The 13,360-nt window shown below is 32.0% G+C and overlaps 1 protein-coding gene across 3 annotated transcripts in view; it reads right to left on the bottom strand.

Moving 5' to 3' along the window:
- Nucleotides 1–13,360, bottom strand: part of STIM2 (stromal interaction molecule 2) — a 127,943-nt gene that overhangs the window by 16,268 nt on the left and 98,315 nt on the right. For all 3 annotated transcript variants that reach the window (XM_051966145.1, XM_051966143.1, XM_051966144.1), the window contains exons 4-7: nucleotides 8,991–9,102; nucleotides 4,783–4,898; nucleotides 3,277–3,454; nucleotides 1,669–1,846 (exon numbers count right to left, since the gene is read on the bottom strand). In XM_051966145.1, coding sequence (XP_051822105.1) covers nucleotides 1,669–1,846; nucleotides 3,277–3,454; nucleotides 4,783–4,898; nucleotides 8,991–9,102 — 584 coding nt within the window. The remainder of the gene's footprint in view (nucleotides 1–1,668; nucleotides 1,847–3,276; nucleotides 3,455–4,782; nucleotides 4,899–8,990; nucleotides 9,103–13,360) is intronic.

Genomic DNA, 13,360 nt, shown 5'->3' with positions numbered 1-13,360 from the left:
TGCTGAAAGGAACCACAGATAACAAATTACTATCATTAAAAAACATATTGCTACAAAATACCTTATTATCTAAATTCATTTTTGAAAAAAACAGTAATACAACAGTAGCTGGATATTTCAATGATTTCTCCATTCTGGACAAATCTAACAAAAAAGTTATACAAAAAAGCAAATACAGCATTAAAGAAAATTTCAGGAAAAACTATAGCTAAAAAAACCTATCATATCTTCTAAATGAATCTGCTAAAGAACCTACATTTTTCTCAGAAATAAAAAAACAAACAAACAAGGAATTGAGAGGTATATGGGTAAACACACTTGAGGCAGTGATAGAAGCAGAGCTTTGAAAACACATATATAATGCAAATAGAAAAAAATAACAAAAGAAACTGAATGTTGTATAATTACAATGACCAAACTAGGCCCTTATGAAAAATTGAAACAAATATGTAACTTTCCTCCTCCCCCTTTGAAGGGTTAGACATAATTAATGGAATAGTTGTTTTGGCTAAATTACTGTTTTTCTCTTTCACTGGGGATGATCAGTGTAATAAAAAACAAAAGATCAAAAATATTAAAAATTTTAATTTGTTGAATGACCATTAAAGCTTAAATAAGTTGATGGAACAGGTTAAAAAAAAAAAAAAAGGTAAAACTATATATATGTATGTATGTATATATGTATGTAAAGGTAATCCAAAAGTTAATATATAAAAAAACAAAAATTATAAATGATTACCTACCTGGTAGAAAATGTACTTTTGAGAGATTCTTTTAAAATATAGAATCTATATAAATACTAAAGAAGATCCCATTAAGGTCAACAAACTTTTCATTTGTAAAAGAAAATTTTCAACCTATGATTCTTTTATTACTCATGATTCCTAGCTTGAAAGGTGGGTGGAAGCTTTAAAAATAAATAATAAAACAACCTAGATTATTTGCTAATAATTGAAGTTGTAGAAGTATCACCTTTCCTCAAGGCCTACTGTGCAACACCTAAACACCTACATTCAAATCCAATTTCTTTAAGAGAATGAATATGTTGAGATGGACAATCTTTAAATGTCATGAATTTTTTACAAAGCCAAGCAGTGAGAAGTTGTGATTTTATTGTATATAAATATATCCTCTATAATTAAACATATAGAGAATAAGTTAAGGTATTGTTAGTGATGCTAAAAATTAAAGGCTTATTAATTTTTTTAAGCTAAAGCTCAAGAACTGGTATACAGTAGAGACCTGTATCTTTGAAGAAAATTTCCATATGGACTATTTTTAAATGACTATCTCCTAGAAACCAAAATAAAGAAGTAAATGAACGAATGAACAAATAAACAAACAAATAAATAAATGGGTTGGATATAAGTGAATGGAGACTACAATTCTATTTATCATGACTTATGAGCAAAGAATCAGCAACACAGTATTTCACTGGAAGAGAATTAAAATAGAGAAGCATGTCGGTATTTTGATAATGTTACTGACCAAACATTACTCTGAAAAATAATTCACCTCATTATTTATTTTGTGCTACATTTGTCACTGGCAAATGTGTGGTCAGTATTTATTCTATCAATACAAAATTATTTATAAATAAAGCAAAACGTAATAGAACACGAAAATAAGTATAATATATACAGATGTAAGAAAGGGGAAATTAAATACCTGTTCCAATTCCTGCTCTGCATACTGGCGTCTACTCAATTCACATTCAGCTCCCTCCCGCAATTCTCTCAATCGACAAGCCTCCTCCTTTGCATAATTGATTTCATCCATCATTTTGCGCTCTAAATTTTGCTTTTCCACAGCAACATTTCTATTTTCTTCTTGTGCCTTTTCAAGCCTTAGAACAGAATAAGGGAAAAAAAAAAAAAAAAAAAAAGCAAATGACCACAGCAGTCTAATGTTTGATAAACTCAAAAATTCAAGTTTTGGGAGTAAGGAATCAAGAACTGAGAAAAATTGTTAGGAAAACTAGGAAGCAGTTTGGAAGAAACTAGGTATAGATCAACATCTTACACTGTATACCAAGATAAAATCAAAATAGATAAATGATTTAGAAATAAATGATTAAAGTATTAGCTAAGCATAGAAAAATGTAGCTGTCGGACATGAATAGTTTATATCTCAAACAAGAGATAACAAGGATTGTGAAAAATTAAAAAGGGATAATTTTGATTACCTGAAATTAAAAATGTTTTCTCCAAAAAAAGCTAATGAAGCCAAAAACAGACAAGTGGCAAAAAATTTTCATAGCAAGTTTCTCTGATGAAGATCTCATTTCTCAAATATATAGGGAACTGATTCAAATATATATAATAAAGAGTCCCAAAAATTGGGAGACTCAATACACTATTGGAAGAGTTGTGAACTAGTCCTTCTGAACTCTGCTCAGAGGGTTATAAAACTGTGCATGCCCTTTGGCCAAAATATATACCATTAGGTGCATATCCTAAAGAGATTAAAAAAAAAAAAAAAAAAAAAAAAAAAAAAAAAAAAAAAAAAAAAAAAAGAAAAAAAGGAAGGAGGAAAAAGGACCTAGTTATACAGAAATATTTATAGCCATTTCTGTGGGTTTGAGTTTTTTTTTATTATTTGTTTGTTTATTTGTTTTGGTTGCAAAGAGTTGAAAACTGGGGCCCATCAATTGGGGCATGAATGGCTGAACAAGTGGGATTGGGGACAGAATACTGTTGTGCTGCTATAAGACATGATGAGCAGGATGGTTTCAGAAAAACTTGAGAAGACTTTTTATTAACTGACACAATGTAAAATGAGAAGAAATAGAAGAATACTGTCCACAGTAACTGCAATATTGTATGAAGATCAACTGTGAAAAATTTAGCTACTCTGATCAAGATAATGATCCAAGACAATTCCAAAGGATGCATGATGAAAAATACTATCTACCTTCATTTTTTTTTTATTTTCTTTTTCTTGTTTTATTTTTGTTTGTGTTTTATTTTGTTACATAGTTAATGGAATAGTTACATGACTCAACATATAAAGCTGATATCAAATTGTTTGCTTTCTTAAGGAAGGGACAAGAGTGAAAGGGAGAGAGAGAATGTGAAACTCCATTCTTTTAATTGTTTAAAAAAATTATGTGCAATGGGAAATATTTAATGAAATTAATGAAAAATATATTTAAAGTACATAAATCACAAATTGATGCTAATTTTTTTATAAAAATCACTTTATTTTCCTATGTAAGTTATCAATATCACAACCTTAAGCAGTTTATAAGATATATAACTTTTTTCTCTTCCATACCTCTCTTGTAAGTCCATGAGACTTTGCTCAGCAGTTTGCAGACTCTCTAGATCTTTCATCATTTTGGCAACATGTTCTTTGGATGTCTTATTCTGAGTATAAGCAAACCAGCAACCTCCAACCCCAATTACTATGGAAACTGTGAGCACAAAGTCTTTCATCCAGTTGTGAGGTGGACCTACATAAATAATAAAATATGAACATGGGACATAAAGATTAAAATTAGTTTATATGTTAGAATAGTAGCTCAAAGAAGAAATTACTTTGAAAAAGCAAGCAGTAACAACATTCTAATAGTTTAAACTTGAATCCCTTTTTAAAACCATTTGAACACAAAAGAAATTACATCCTTCACTACTGGTTCACCTCTAGCACACATCAATATTATATCAATAATACTATATTGTCTTTTTACACTACAGCAGTGAAAACTGCATTAGAAATTTGTTTTACCTAGCTAGGTTTTATATTTATATCAAAATAAAGTCAATTACAAACTCATTCCACCCACCACTCCAACAATAATTTTTAGGAGCTCTACAACACCAAAAAGGCAACAAAGAAGTATGAAAACATAATTTGGGTAATATATGACAAATCGTGTTCTAATTGTCAAGTTTTGCTATAGCATATTTTCACATATTCTGTTTATTTATGAAAGAAACCCCAAATATAACTTAATTTATAATAACCATCCAAAAAATTCTTCATTAAAATATATAAACTTTGGGGCAGCTAGTTGGTGTAGTACATAGAGCACCAGTCCTGAAGTCTAGGAGGACGTGAGTTCAAATCTAGCCTCAGAAACTTAACACCTCCTGGTTGTGTGACCCTGGGAAAGTCACTTAATCCCAATTGCCTCAGCAAAATAAATAAATGTGTAATGAACTGTGTGTGTGTGTGTGTGTGTGTGTGTGTGTGTGTGTGTGTGATATAAGCTTTAAGGAACTTCCAGAAGCTTTCTGGAGTTAAAAAATAAAAATACAATAAATAACACAGACTAATTTTTAGAAAAGGCCATTTATATAAATACTAAAAATGATTAAGAAAAGGCCATTTATATAAATACTAAAAAATGACTGACAAATCCCTTTTCAAAAATTGTCTGTACTGATCCTTAGCCTAATGATTAAAAAAAAAAAGCCTCTAAAATAGAAGAATATGATAACTTAATATTATTCCAAATGATAGAGAAGTTAATGATGTATCCTTAAATTAAATAAGATCACTCAATTATAGACAGGTAACCAGAGTTCAACTGTACTATAAGTCAGAGTTGATCAGTAACTTCTATAAAGGACCAATCTGAAAAATTTCAGGCTCCACTTCTGGTATAAGGAAATTGCAGAATACTTTGCCATCCAAAGTCCCTAAAGTATGAATTCTTCTTTGTCAATTACCAATTCCTCCTACATATTTCCTATTATTTATTGTCATTTCTTCACTCAGTTAATTGTTAGCCCTTTAGATTATTCTTTCCCTACTTGAGTTAGAATGAATACTAACGTGTTAGAGGTCCAAATAAAACGACATCCAATGCCTTTAGCTGAAGTTTTTGTCTATGACTCCGATCAATTATTTTCAGCTGAGAAATCACAAATACTGGTTCAGGTCCTGCTATCCTGTTCCAAAAAAAAAAAAAAAAAAAAAACTAAAATGAGAACTCATTTATACATATACACACACACATACTCTCTCTCTCTCCATGTATATATGAATGGATTTAATTATGATTATATTTGTATATTAAAGTTTGCATATAATCTATTTGCAAAATTGAAGTAAAAATTATACTGTCTTAGATTGTAATCAACAATTTAGCTAAGACTAATTTTTTCATCTGTATAACTAAAACAGTAATATAATTAGCATAAAATATCTCCTATCATTATTATTCAGATGCTTTATAATTTTTAAAATATTTTAAAATGACTGATTGTTATATATTATTACTATCATAACAAATAAAGTGAAAAGGAATGTAGTTATTAACTTGGGATCCATGAACTCAAGGGTCTCTAGAAAAAATTTAAGGGGACCATGTACTTAGATGAGAGGGAAGAGAAAGTACTTCTTTGCTTTTACTACCTTCTAACTGATGGTTAGCGTTTCTTTCAATCATATAAAATATTATTCGGAGAAGGCTTCTATAAGCTAAAACAGACTGCCAAAGGACACTATAGAACTAAGAAAAATTAAATAAAACCTTAGGTAGTAGGAAAACTAATGAATGATTCATAAGATATAGTTCTAAATCCTGGCTCTCTTATTCCCAAGCTATGTGAATTTGAAAAAATCATCTAAGCTTGGAGCCTCGATTTGCTCATGTTTAAAAAATGGATAGCTAACACTTGTTCTACATCATAGGTCTTTGGAGAAAAACAAAGGAAAATATGTATCAAAAATATTTTTAATATGTCAAGTTATTATATTATCATTAAAACAATTATCATCATCATTACCACACAATGAGGATAAGAATTTGAAAGCAAGAATGTGCTCTTAAATAGACTATTTCATATGCTATTGTATATAGGGAAAGGAATATTGGGAGGACATGGGAGAAGGGAGATTCCCATTTGCCTTTGAATTTTGTGGGATATATACCTAGTAAAAATATTATTGGATTATCTATTTTGTTCTTATTATATAGAAATGATGATACCTTTTGATATCTTTTAATTCTAATTTCATGAAACTAATAATTGTCTAGTGAGTACATTTTCTGATTCTCTGTAGTTTCCTAAGTGTTGTCATGTCTTCCTCACCAATATTTATACCTTGATTTTTTCCCATCTTGCTTCTAAACCTAAAGATTCCAGACATGTCAAATCAGTAGGAAGAGAGGTGATGCTGGCTTTCAGGCATCAAAGAACATCTATTAAGCATCTCCTCCATGGCAAGAATAGCAACACTCTCAGTAAGATAATAAACTCACAGAAGGATATGCAAAAAATATACACTAAGCAGATTCAAATGAACGGGGAGAATGGCAAGGAAATAGCAGGGGAGACCAGGATAGATCTAAGGCAAATGCAGTGGAGTGTGGTCCTTGTGGGAAGAGACTACATCTCAAGCTCTGAGGATATGCAAAGACAAAGAGATGAGAGATGGAAATATCCAATGGGAGCAATGGAAAAAAAGAATCATAGAGAACATAGAAGAAAATAACATGTAATAAAGCTGAAAAGATAGAAAAGAGCTTTAAATGTCAGAGTTAACAGGGAGCTGCTGGAATTTAGTAGATATAGAGGTGCCATGGTCATATCTGTCCTATAAGAAAAATCATCCTTTGGTAATTACTTGCAGAATGGACTGGAGGAAAAGAGACTAGGGTCATGAAGATCAATTAGAAGGCTATTAGAACAGCCATAGCATATCCTTCTATCCGTAACATAAATCCTACTGGCTCTAAGTCAATAACCTTAGGATAGATTGCTGTAGTTGCTTTGCTGATGTTTCTTTCATATATATATATATATATATATATATATATATATACACACTATGTATATTTTTTGCCAAATATAGATTAATGAAAATGCTATACAGTTTTCTTCTTCTGTCCTGGATTAGGTATCAGATAAGAGAGGGATGAAGGCTAAATCAGGGCCAGAGTTGTGGGAGTGAAGAGAAAAGATATAAAAGACAATATGGAGGATGAAAAGTCAAGATTTGGCAAGCAACAACATAGAAGGGGAGTAGAATGATAGCAAAGAAGGATAATACGGGAGTGGCAAAGCTGGGAAATCAGAGTCATGACAGTGTCTAAAGAAATAGTGAAGTCTAGAAGGGAAGTAGATTTAAAGGAAAAGGTAATGGAGTTTTTATCTTGGGCATATTCTTTCAGAGATATCTTTGGAACATCAAGACTGAAAATTTCCCTTACTCTTCCCGGATTGGTATAAGAACCATTTTTCTATCACAAAAGGAGCCTAGCAAAGGATCTGGATTATAACTCTCATTCTATAACTCATCACTTGTATAACCTGGGATAAATGCTTTCTCCTCCCCAAGACTCGGTTTCTTCAACTATAAACTGAGATGACTGGATGAGATAAACACAAAGCTCTCTTTGTTCACTAATCCTATTATCCTATAATCTTAAAATGGTTTGTTTCTTTATGGTCAAGAATAATTCTAGTAGTCTAAATACTAACTAAATACTAAATACTGCTTTTCTGTTGGAATTCATCTGCATAACATTTTGGAACAAGTTTTAGGAGTAGTTTATTTATGTCATGAGTTTCCTTCCTAAGTCTGGGTTGTTTAATATGCCCTTTCTGTTTTGGTAATATATGAATATTTAATAGATTTGTAGAAATTCTTACATTTCATTTAAGAAATCTGTTTTGTTGGTATGACTGCCTTGATTTTAGTACAGTTTTGTAAAGTCTGTTATGCTGTTTCCATAGAAATGAAGACCAAAAGAGAGTCCAATTGGGTAAATTCACAATTACTGAGGGGCTGAGTCTAAAGAATAATTCACTGAAGATCTTGGAAGTATTCTAGTGAAACACTCCAAGGACCCATACTTGGGCTTTTGCAGCATGACATTTTCTCAGTAACTTAGACAAAAGTATAAATGGCATGTTTATCAAATTTCCAAATACTGCAAAATGGGGGGAAGGGAGGGGACGCGCAGATTAAGATGCATAAAATATCCTACCAAGCATCCTAACAAAGATCTAATAAAGCTAAAACATTGGGCTGAGACCAAGAATATTAAAATTAATAAAGGTAAAGACACTAGAATTTTAATCTCCCTCATAAGTATATGATGTAAAAGGTCTAGCTAGATCTTTTTTTTTTTTTTTTTTTTTTTTTTTTTTTGCTAGATAGCAAGTAGTTCTCTCAAAGATATGGCAATTTTAGGAAACTCCAGCTCAATGGACATCAATGGTATCATGGCAGCCAAGCAAGTGCAACATGAGGCTGCATTTAGAAGTATGGACACAATGAGTAGGGGCAGAAAAGTGTCAGCCTACTCTGCCTTAGCCATACAGAAAATAGAGGATTCTAGTCAGTTTGAAGAATATCTGAGAGATAGTGGTTTCAAATTTTAAATCTCTGAACCAGAAACAAGTATTCTAATTACATGCAGCTCTTAGAACTGAGGAGGATACAGACGCCCACATAGTGAAAAGTCCTGTTTCCTTCAAATGATCCTTCTATGGCTGATCTATAAGTGACAGAAGGAGCTCATTTCCCCACTGTTGACATCTTATGAATGTCCCTTCTGTGCATCCAGCTACAGTTGCATCAGCCCCACATCATTCAGCACAAAAGGACTCAAAATTCAACAGTGATGATAATATGCCTGCTCTCCTCACAGTAGCTGTAGCTCCTAAAAATTGGCCACCTGGCACAAGGTAAAAAAAAAAAAAGGGAATGCTTCTTCCATCAAACTCTGAGTTCAGGACGTGTGTTCCTCTCTAAGCAGTATGTTTGTCATACACAGAGATGTTCTTAATGTGTATACGTGGAAACTGGGAGCCATCTATCATTTCATCAGTAAAATATCTACATTTACCTAAAATCTCTATGGGTAGAAATGTGTGCTATCTTTTTTTAAAATACATCTCTGGAGAATGTGTTTTCATTTCAATATATAGTATTCAATTTCGACAATGAAAAAGGTATTTCCAGAATATCCTTCTTTACTAAAGAAAAAAAAAATGCCTTTTAAAAACAAAAAACAAAGAAGGAATCACCTGGGAAGGGTTGTTCCTTTGACGTTGTTTTCCCTAAAATTCTTCTCATACTGAGGAAGTTCAACCACTTCTATCAGCCACTGAAGGGTATCTTCAAGTGTCCAATTGTGAACTAGAAAAAAAAATAATAAAGGACTCTTTTCAAATACATTTTCTTTACAAAATAAATAAATAAATTCCCATAAAGGAAAATAAAATCATTCATTAGGCTGGGAAATACATTCAATTCAATCAAGGAAATGCCTAAAGCATATTTAGTACCCAGAGAAGAGGAAATACATAACAACCAGAAAACATAACTCCTGCCTCAGGAGGCTTACAATCTATAATGGACAAGAAAGAAAACAAAACCTTTCCAAAGGTTAAATGAAAGCACAGTTCTAAAAATAGGTATTTGTGCACATTTTAGGAGTGGAATAATCTAATAATTCCCAAGTTATTGAAGAATTTCAGGAGAGTGACAGAATGAGAGAGAAGGGGAAAGAAGCAGTTCCATGCACAAAGGAACCACCAATAATGGCTTAGAGCTGAATCTAGGAAAACAAATATGGGAGAGAATTAACATATCTACAGCAAAATAAATGATACTGTCCAAACAAAGAAAAGCTACACAATGCAGCATATCAAAGATTACTATAAGACTTTTGATATTATTTTTGTGAAAGAGGTTGTAGAGGGTTCTGAAAAAGGGAGTGATGAAATCGAAGCAGTTTTTAAAAACTGCTTTTGTTGCAGCATTAAGAATGAGAAAAAAATCTTCAGGTAAGAAAGTTCAACGAACAATGATGCAGTTAATATTTGAGTGAAGTATCAATGAATTGATTTAAAAAGATGAAAGAAAGCACCATCATATATAGATAATTGGATAAAAATGGCAAGTTTAAATAACCTCTATATCATGTGACAATGTAAGGTCTGCTAGAAAAATTAGTAAATACAGAATATTAAAGATATTTATCTAAATTCCACAGTGTAATGGTGGGTTAATTTCAAAAAATGTATTGAATACTGCTACTCATAGAGGGAATTTCTCTTCTTACCTTTAACCCCCTAGGTTTGGAATATAAAATAAAACAAAATGGTTTACAGATTTACTTTGTATGGCATATATTTGCTAAAGCTTTAAGTTATTTCATGTTTTCATCAATTCTCAGGAGTTCTTGGTATAAATCATGATATCCTCTGCAAAAAGAGATTATTTTAATTACTCTTTATCCATGTTTGTTCTCTCATTTTAAAAATTATCTTGTTGCTATGATTACTTTTACTAGTAACATGTCAAATAGAGTGAAACCATTAGGCAATTGCTTTATTGTTGACCTTAATGAAAAACTTCTATTGTTTCAGTTATAATAATTTAAGCTTGTGGTTTTATTTGTCTTCTGTTTTGTTTTTGCTTTTTTTACCACTGTCACTTCCTATTACCTTACCATCATTACTCAATTCTCCATTGTAAAGACAAAACCAATAAAACAAAAAGAAAGAAAGCACTTTTCATCATCAATCTCTCAGGAGAGATTGGTCATTACAATTAAACTAGTTCTACTAGGTTTTATCTTTGGATATATTATTGCAGTTATAAATATTTTTCTAGTATGATATACTAAATTAAATCTTCTTTCCAAATTTTCCAGCCATTCTTGTCAAATATGGAAGCTCTCTCAATCACAACACCAGCATTGTTAAGCTTATACTATTTATCAGACACTGTTGCTAAATGCTAAAAATAGAAAAACAAAATCCAACAGTCAGAAGCCTACAGTAGAGAGGGAAGACATATACAAACATGTGCATATGTTTTTAAACACACAGACACACATAACACAAAATACATACAAAGCAGAGAGAGGACCATGGGGGAGGAGGCAATGAGAAGGGGTATTACAAACAGGGAAGATCTGAAAAGGCCTCGTAGAGAAGAAGCACTTGTTCTGAGTCTTGAAAGAAACTGGGAATTCTAAGAATAAGCAATTAAAAAAAAAAAAAAAAAAAAAAAAGGAGAACAAATATTCCAGATAAGAGAAACAATCGTACAAAGGGAATGCAGGGGAGTTAATAATATCAAATTGATCTGAAGAGCTGCCCTGTAGAGAAAGGAGTGATGTACAAAAAATGAAGATGCAAAGACAGGAAAGGCCTGGTAATGAAAAGTCTAAGTCAAACGGAAGATTCTGCATATGATCTTAAAAATAATACCATTATTTTATTAACTGGGGGACATAGATGAGGGTGGAAAACATAATATGGTATAATTGTGATTTAAGAAAATGATGTTGGTAACTGAGTGTAAGATAGATTAAGAGTGGGAAGAAGCTTGAAACAGGATACAAGATAATGAGGACCTGAATTAGGATGGTAGCTCTATGAGTAAAGGGGATGTATTCAAGAGAAATTGTGGAAACAGAAATAACAAAATTTGATAATTTTGTGATGACACCAAGATTGTGCAGCTAGGTTATGGAAGACATGACTGTGCCCTCAATAGCATCAAGGAAGTTGAGAAAACCTGGGTTTTCAGGAAAAGATAATAAGCTCAGTTTGGGACAGAAAGGAACCATAGTTCAAAACCCAACTGATCCTCTTCTCCTTCACAATTACATCTGAGAAGATAGAAAATTAGATCCAGAGATCTGATCATCTTTGAACAGAACTGAAAGTGTAGGGAGAAGAAAGAGGGCCCAGGATAGTGCCCAGAGGTAAGCCAGTCAGCCGGTATGGCACTCATGGTGATCCCACAAAGGAAAACTGAGATGGGAAAAATTTGGGAGAAAACTAGGAGAGAGGGAAGTGAGAGAAGAACCCACTGAGCACACATTCAGGATGGTAGGTAGGAGTCAACCATCAAAAACTACACAGAAGTCAAGAAAATGGAGGGCTGAGAAAGGGCCACTAGATTAATTAAATTTAATAAGCAATTAATAAGCAATAATAATTAAATTAAATAAACAATTACCACTTTTTGTGGTACCTGAACTCATCAAGCCCTGGACTGTCAATGGTTAAATGGGTTAAAGGATCATGAGTCTTTCTCAGTGGTGTGTATTTGATGACTGTCCTAGTCAGCAAGACTACAAGTCAAATCCCACTTCATACACTCACTACTTGTATAACTCCTAACCTGTTTGCCTTAGTTTCCTGACCTCTAAAATAGGCAGGGTAATTGCACCTACATCTCAGAAAGATGGTTATGAGGGGGAGGTACCGGTAAAATGCTTTTTAAGTCTTAAAGTACTATGTAAATACTAGCTTTCACTGTTTCATCATTCTAATTTTCTATTTCTAAATTAGTTTTAATTGATGAGTGCCTTATAACATAGTTTGAGATTATACCGGAATATTGCACTTCTTTCACACCTTATTTCATTATTTCCCTTTGAAATTAAGGAATCCAGAAAGTTTTCTTCCTCCTAATAAAGTGGCTCTTTTTAAAATCTTCCCAAGTTTTATAAGTAACCCATTGGGAGCTTGACTAGAATAATGCTAAGTTTATAGAATAATTCAATTAGTTATCAATTTTTATTATACAGCTCAAGCATGAATATCACACATCTCTCCAATGTCTTAAGATTTTTATTTCTATGAAATAGAAGGGGTTCTTAATCTGGGGTCCAAGAACATTATTTTATTAAAGTTTTTTATTTACAAAATATATGCATGGGTAATTTTTCAACATTGACCCTTGCAAAACTCTGTTCCAAATTTTTCCCTCCTTCCTCCCATCCCTACCCTAGATGGCAGGTAGTCCAATACATGTTAACTATGTTAAAATATATGTTAAATCCAATATATGTATATACATACTTATACAGTTATCTTGCTACACAAGAATGTAGAAATCCAAATCTAGATCTAGATGTAGAAAGAAAAAAAAAAAAAAAAAAAAAAAAAAAACCTGAGAAGGAAAACAAAATGCAAGCAAACATCAACCGAAAGCATGAAAATGCTATTCAATGGTCCACACTCAGTTCCCATAGGCCTCTCTCTGGGTATATATGGCTTTTTTCATCACTGAACAACTGGAACTGGTTTGAAACATCTCACTGCTGAAAAGAGCCATGTCCATCAGAATTGATCATTGTATAAGTCTTGTTGCCCCAAGAACAATTTTTAAAAATTTTGAAAACTATCTTTAATATAATTGCTTTCTTTCATAATCCTCTGTATCTTATTGTATGCATTTAAAAATATTACTAAGAAAAAAAGTCCATCAACTTCACCAAACTGCAAAGCAGTCCATAAAAAATATTAAATATACAAGATCTGAGTGTCTTTTTAGGTTAACTACCACAAATTTTATACATTTTATAATTGTTTTTCATGGAATTTTTTTTTAAAATTTCTTCTTATTTCTTTTTTTGATTCCCTGAAGT

The sequence above is a fragment of the Antechinus flavipes genome, chromosome 6, assembly GCF_016432865.1.
Source record: "Antechinus flavipes isolate AdamAnt ecotype Samford, QLD, Australia chromosome 6, AdamAnt_v2, whole genome shotgun sequence".
In the NCBI taxonomy this organism is placed as follows: Eukaryota; Metazoa; Chordata; class Mammalia; order Dasyuromorphia; family Dasyuridae; genus Antechinus; species Antechinus flavipes.
The sequence above is the reverse complement of the archived record's forward strand: the minus strand, read 5'-3'. Positions and strand labels throughout refer to the sequence as shown.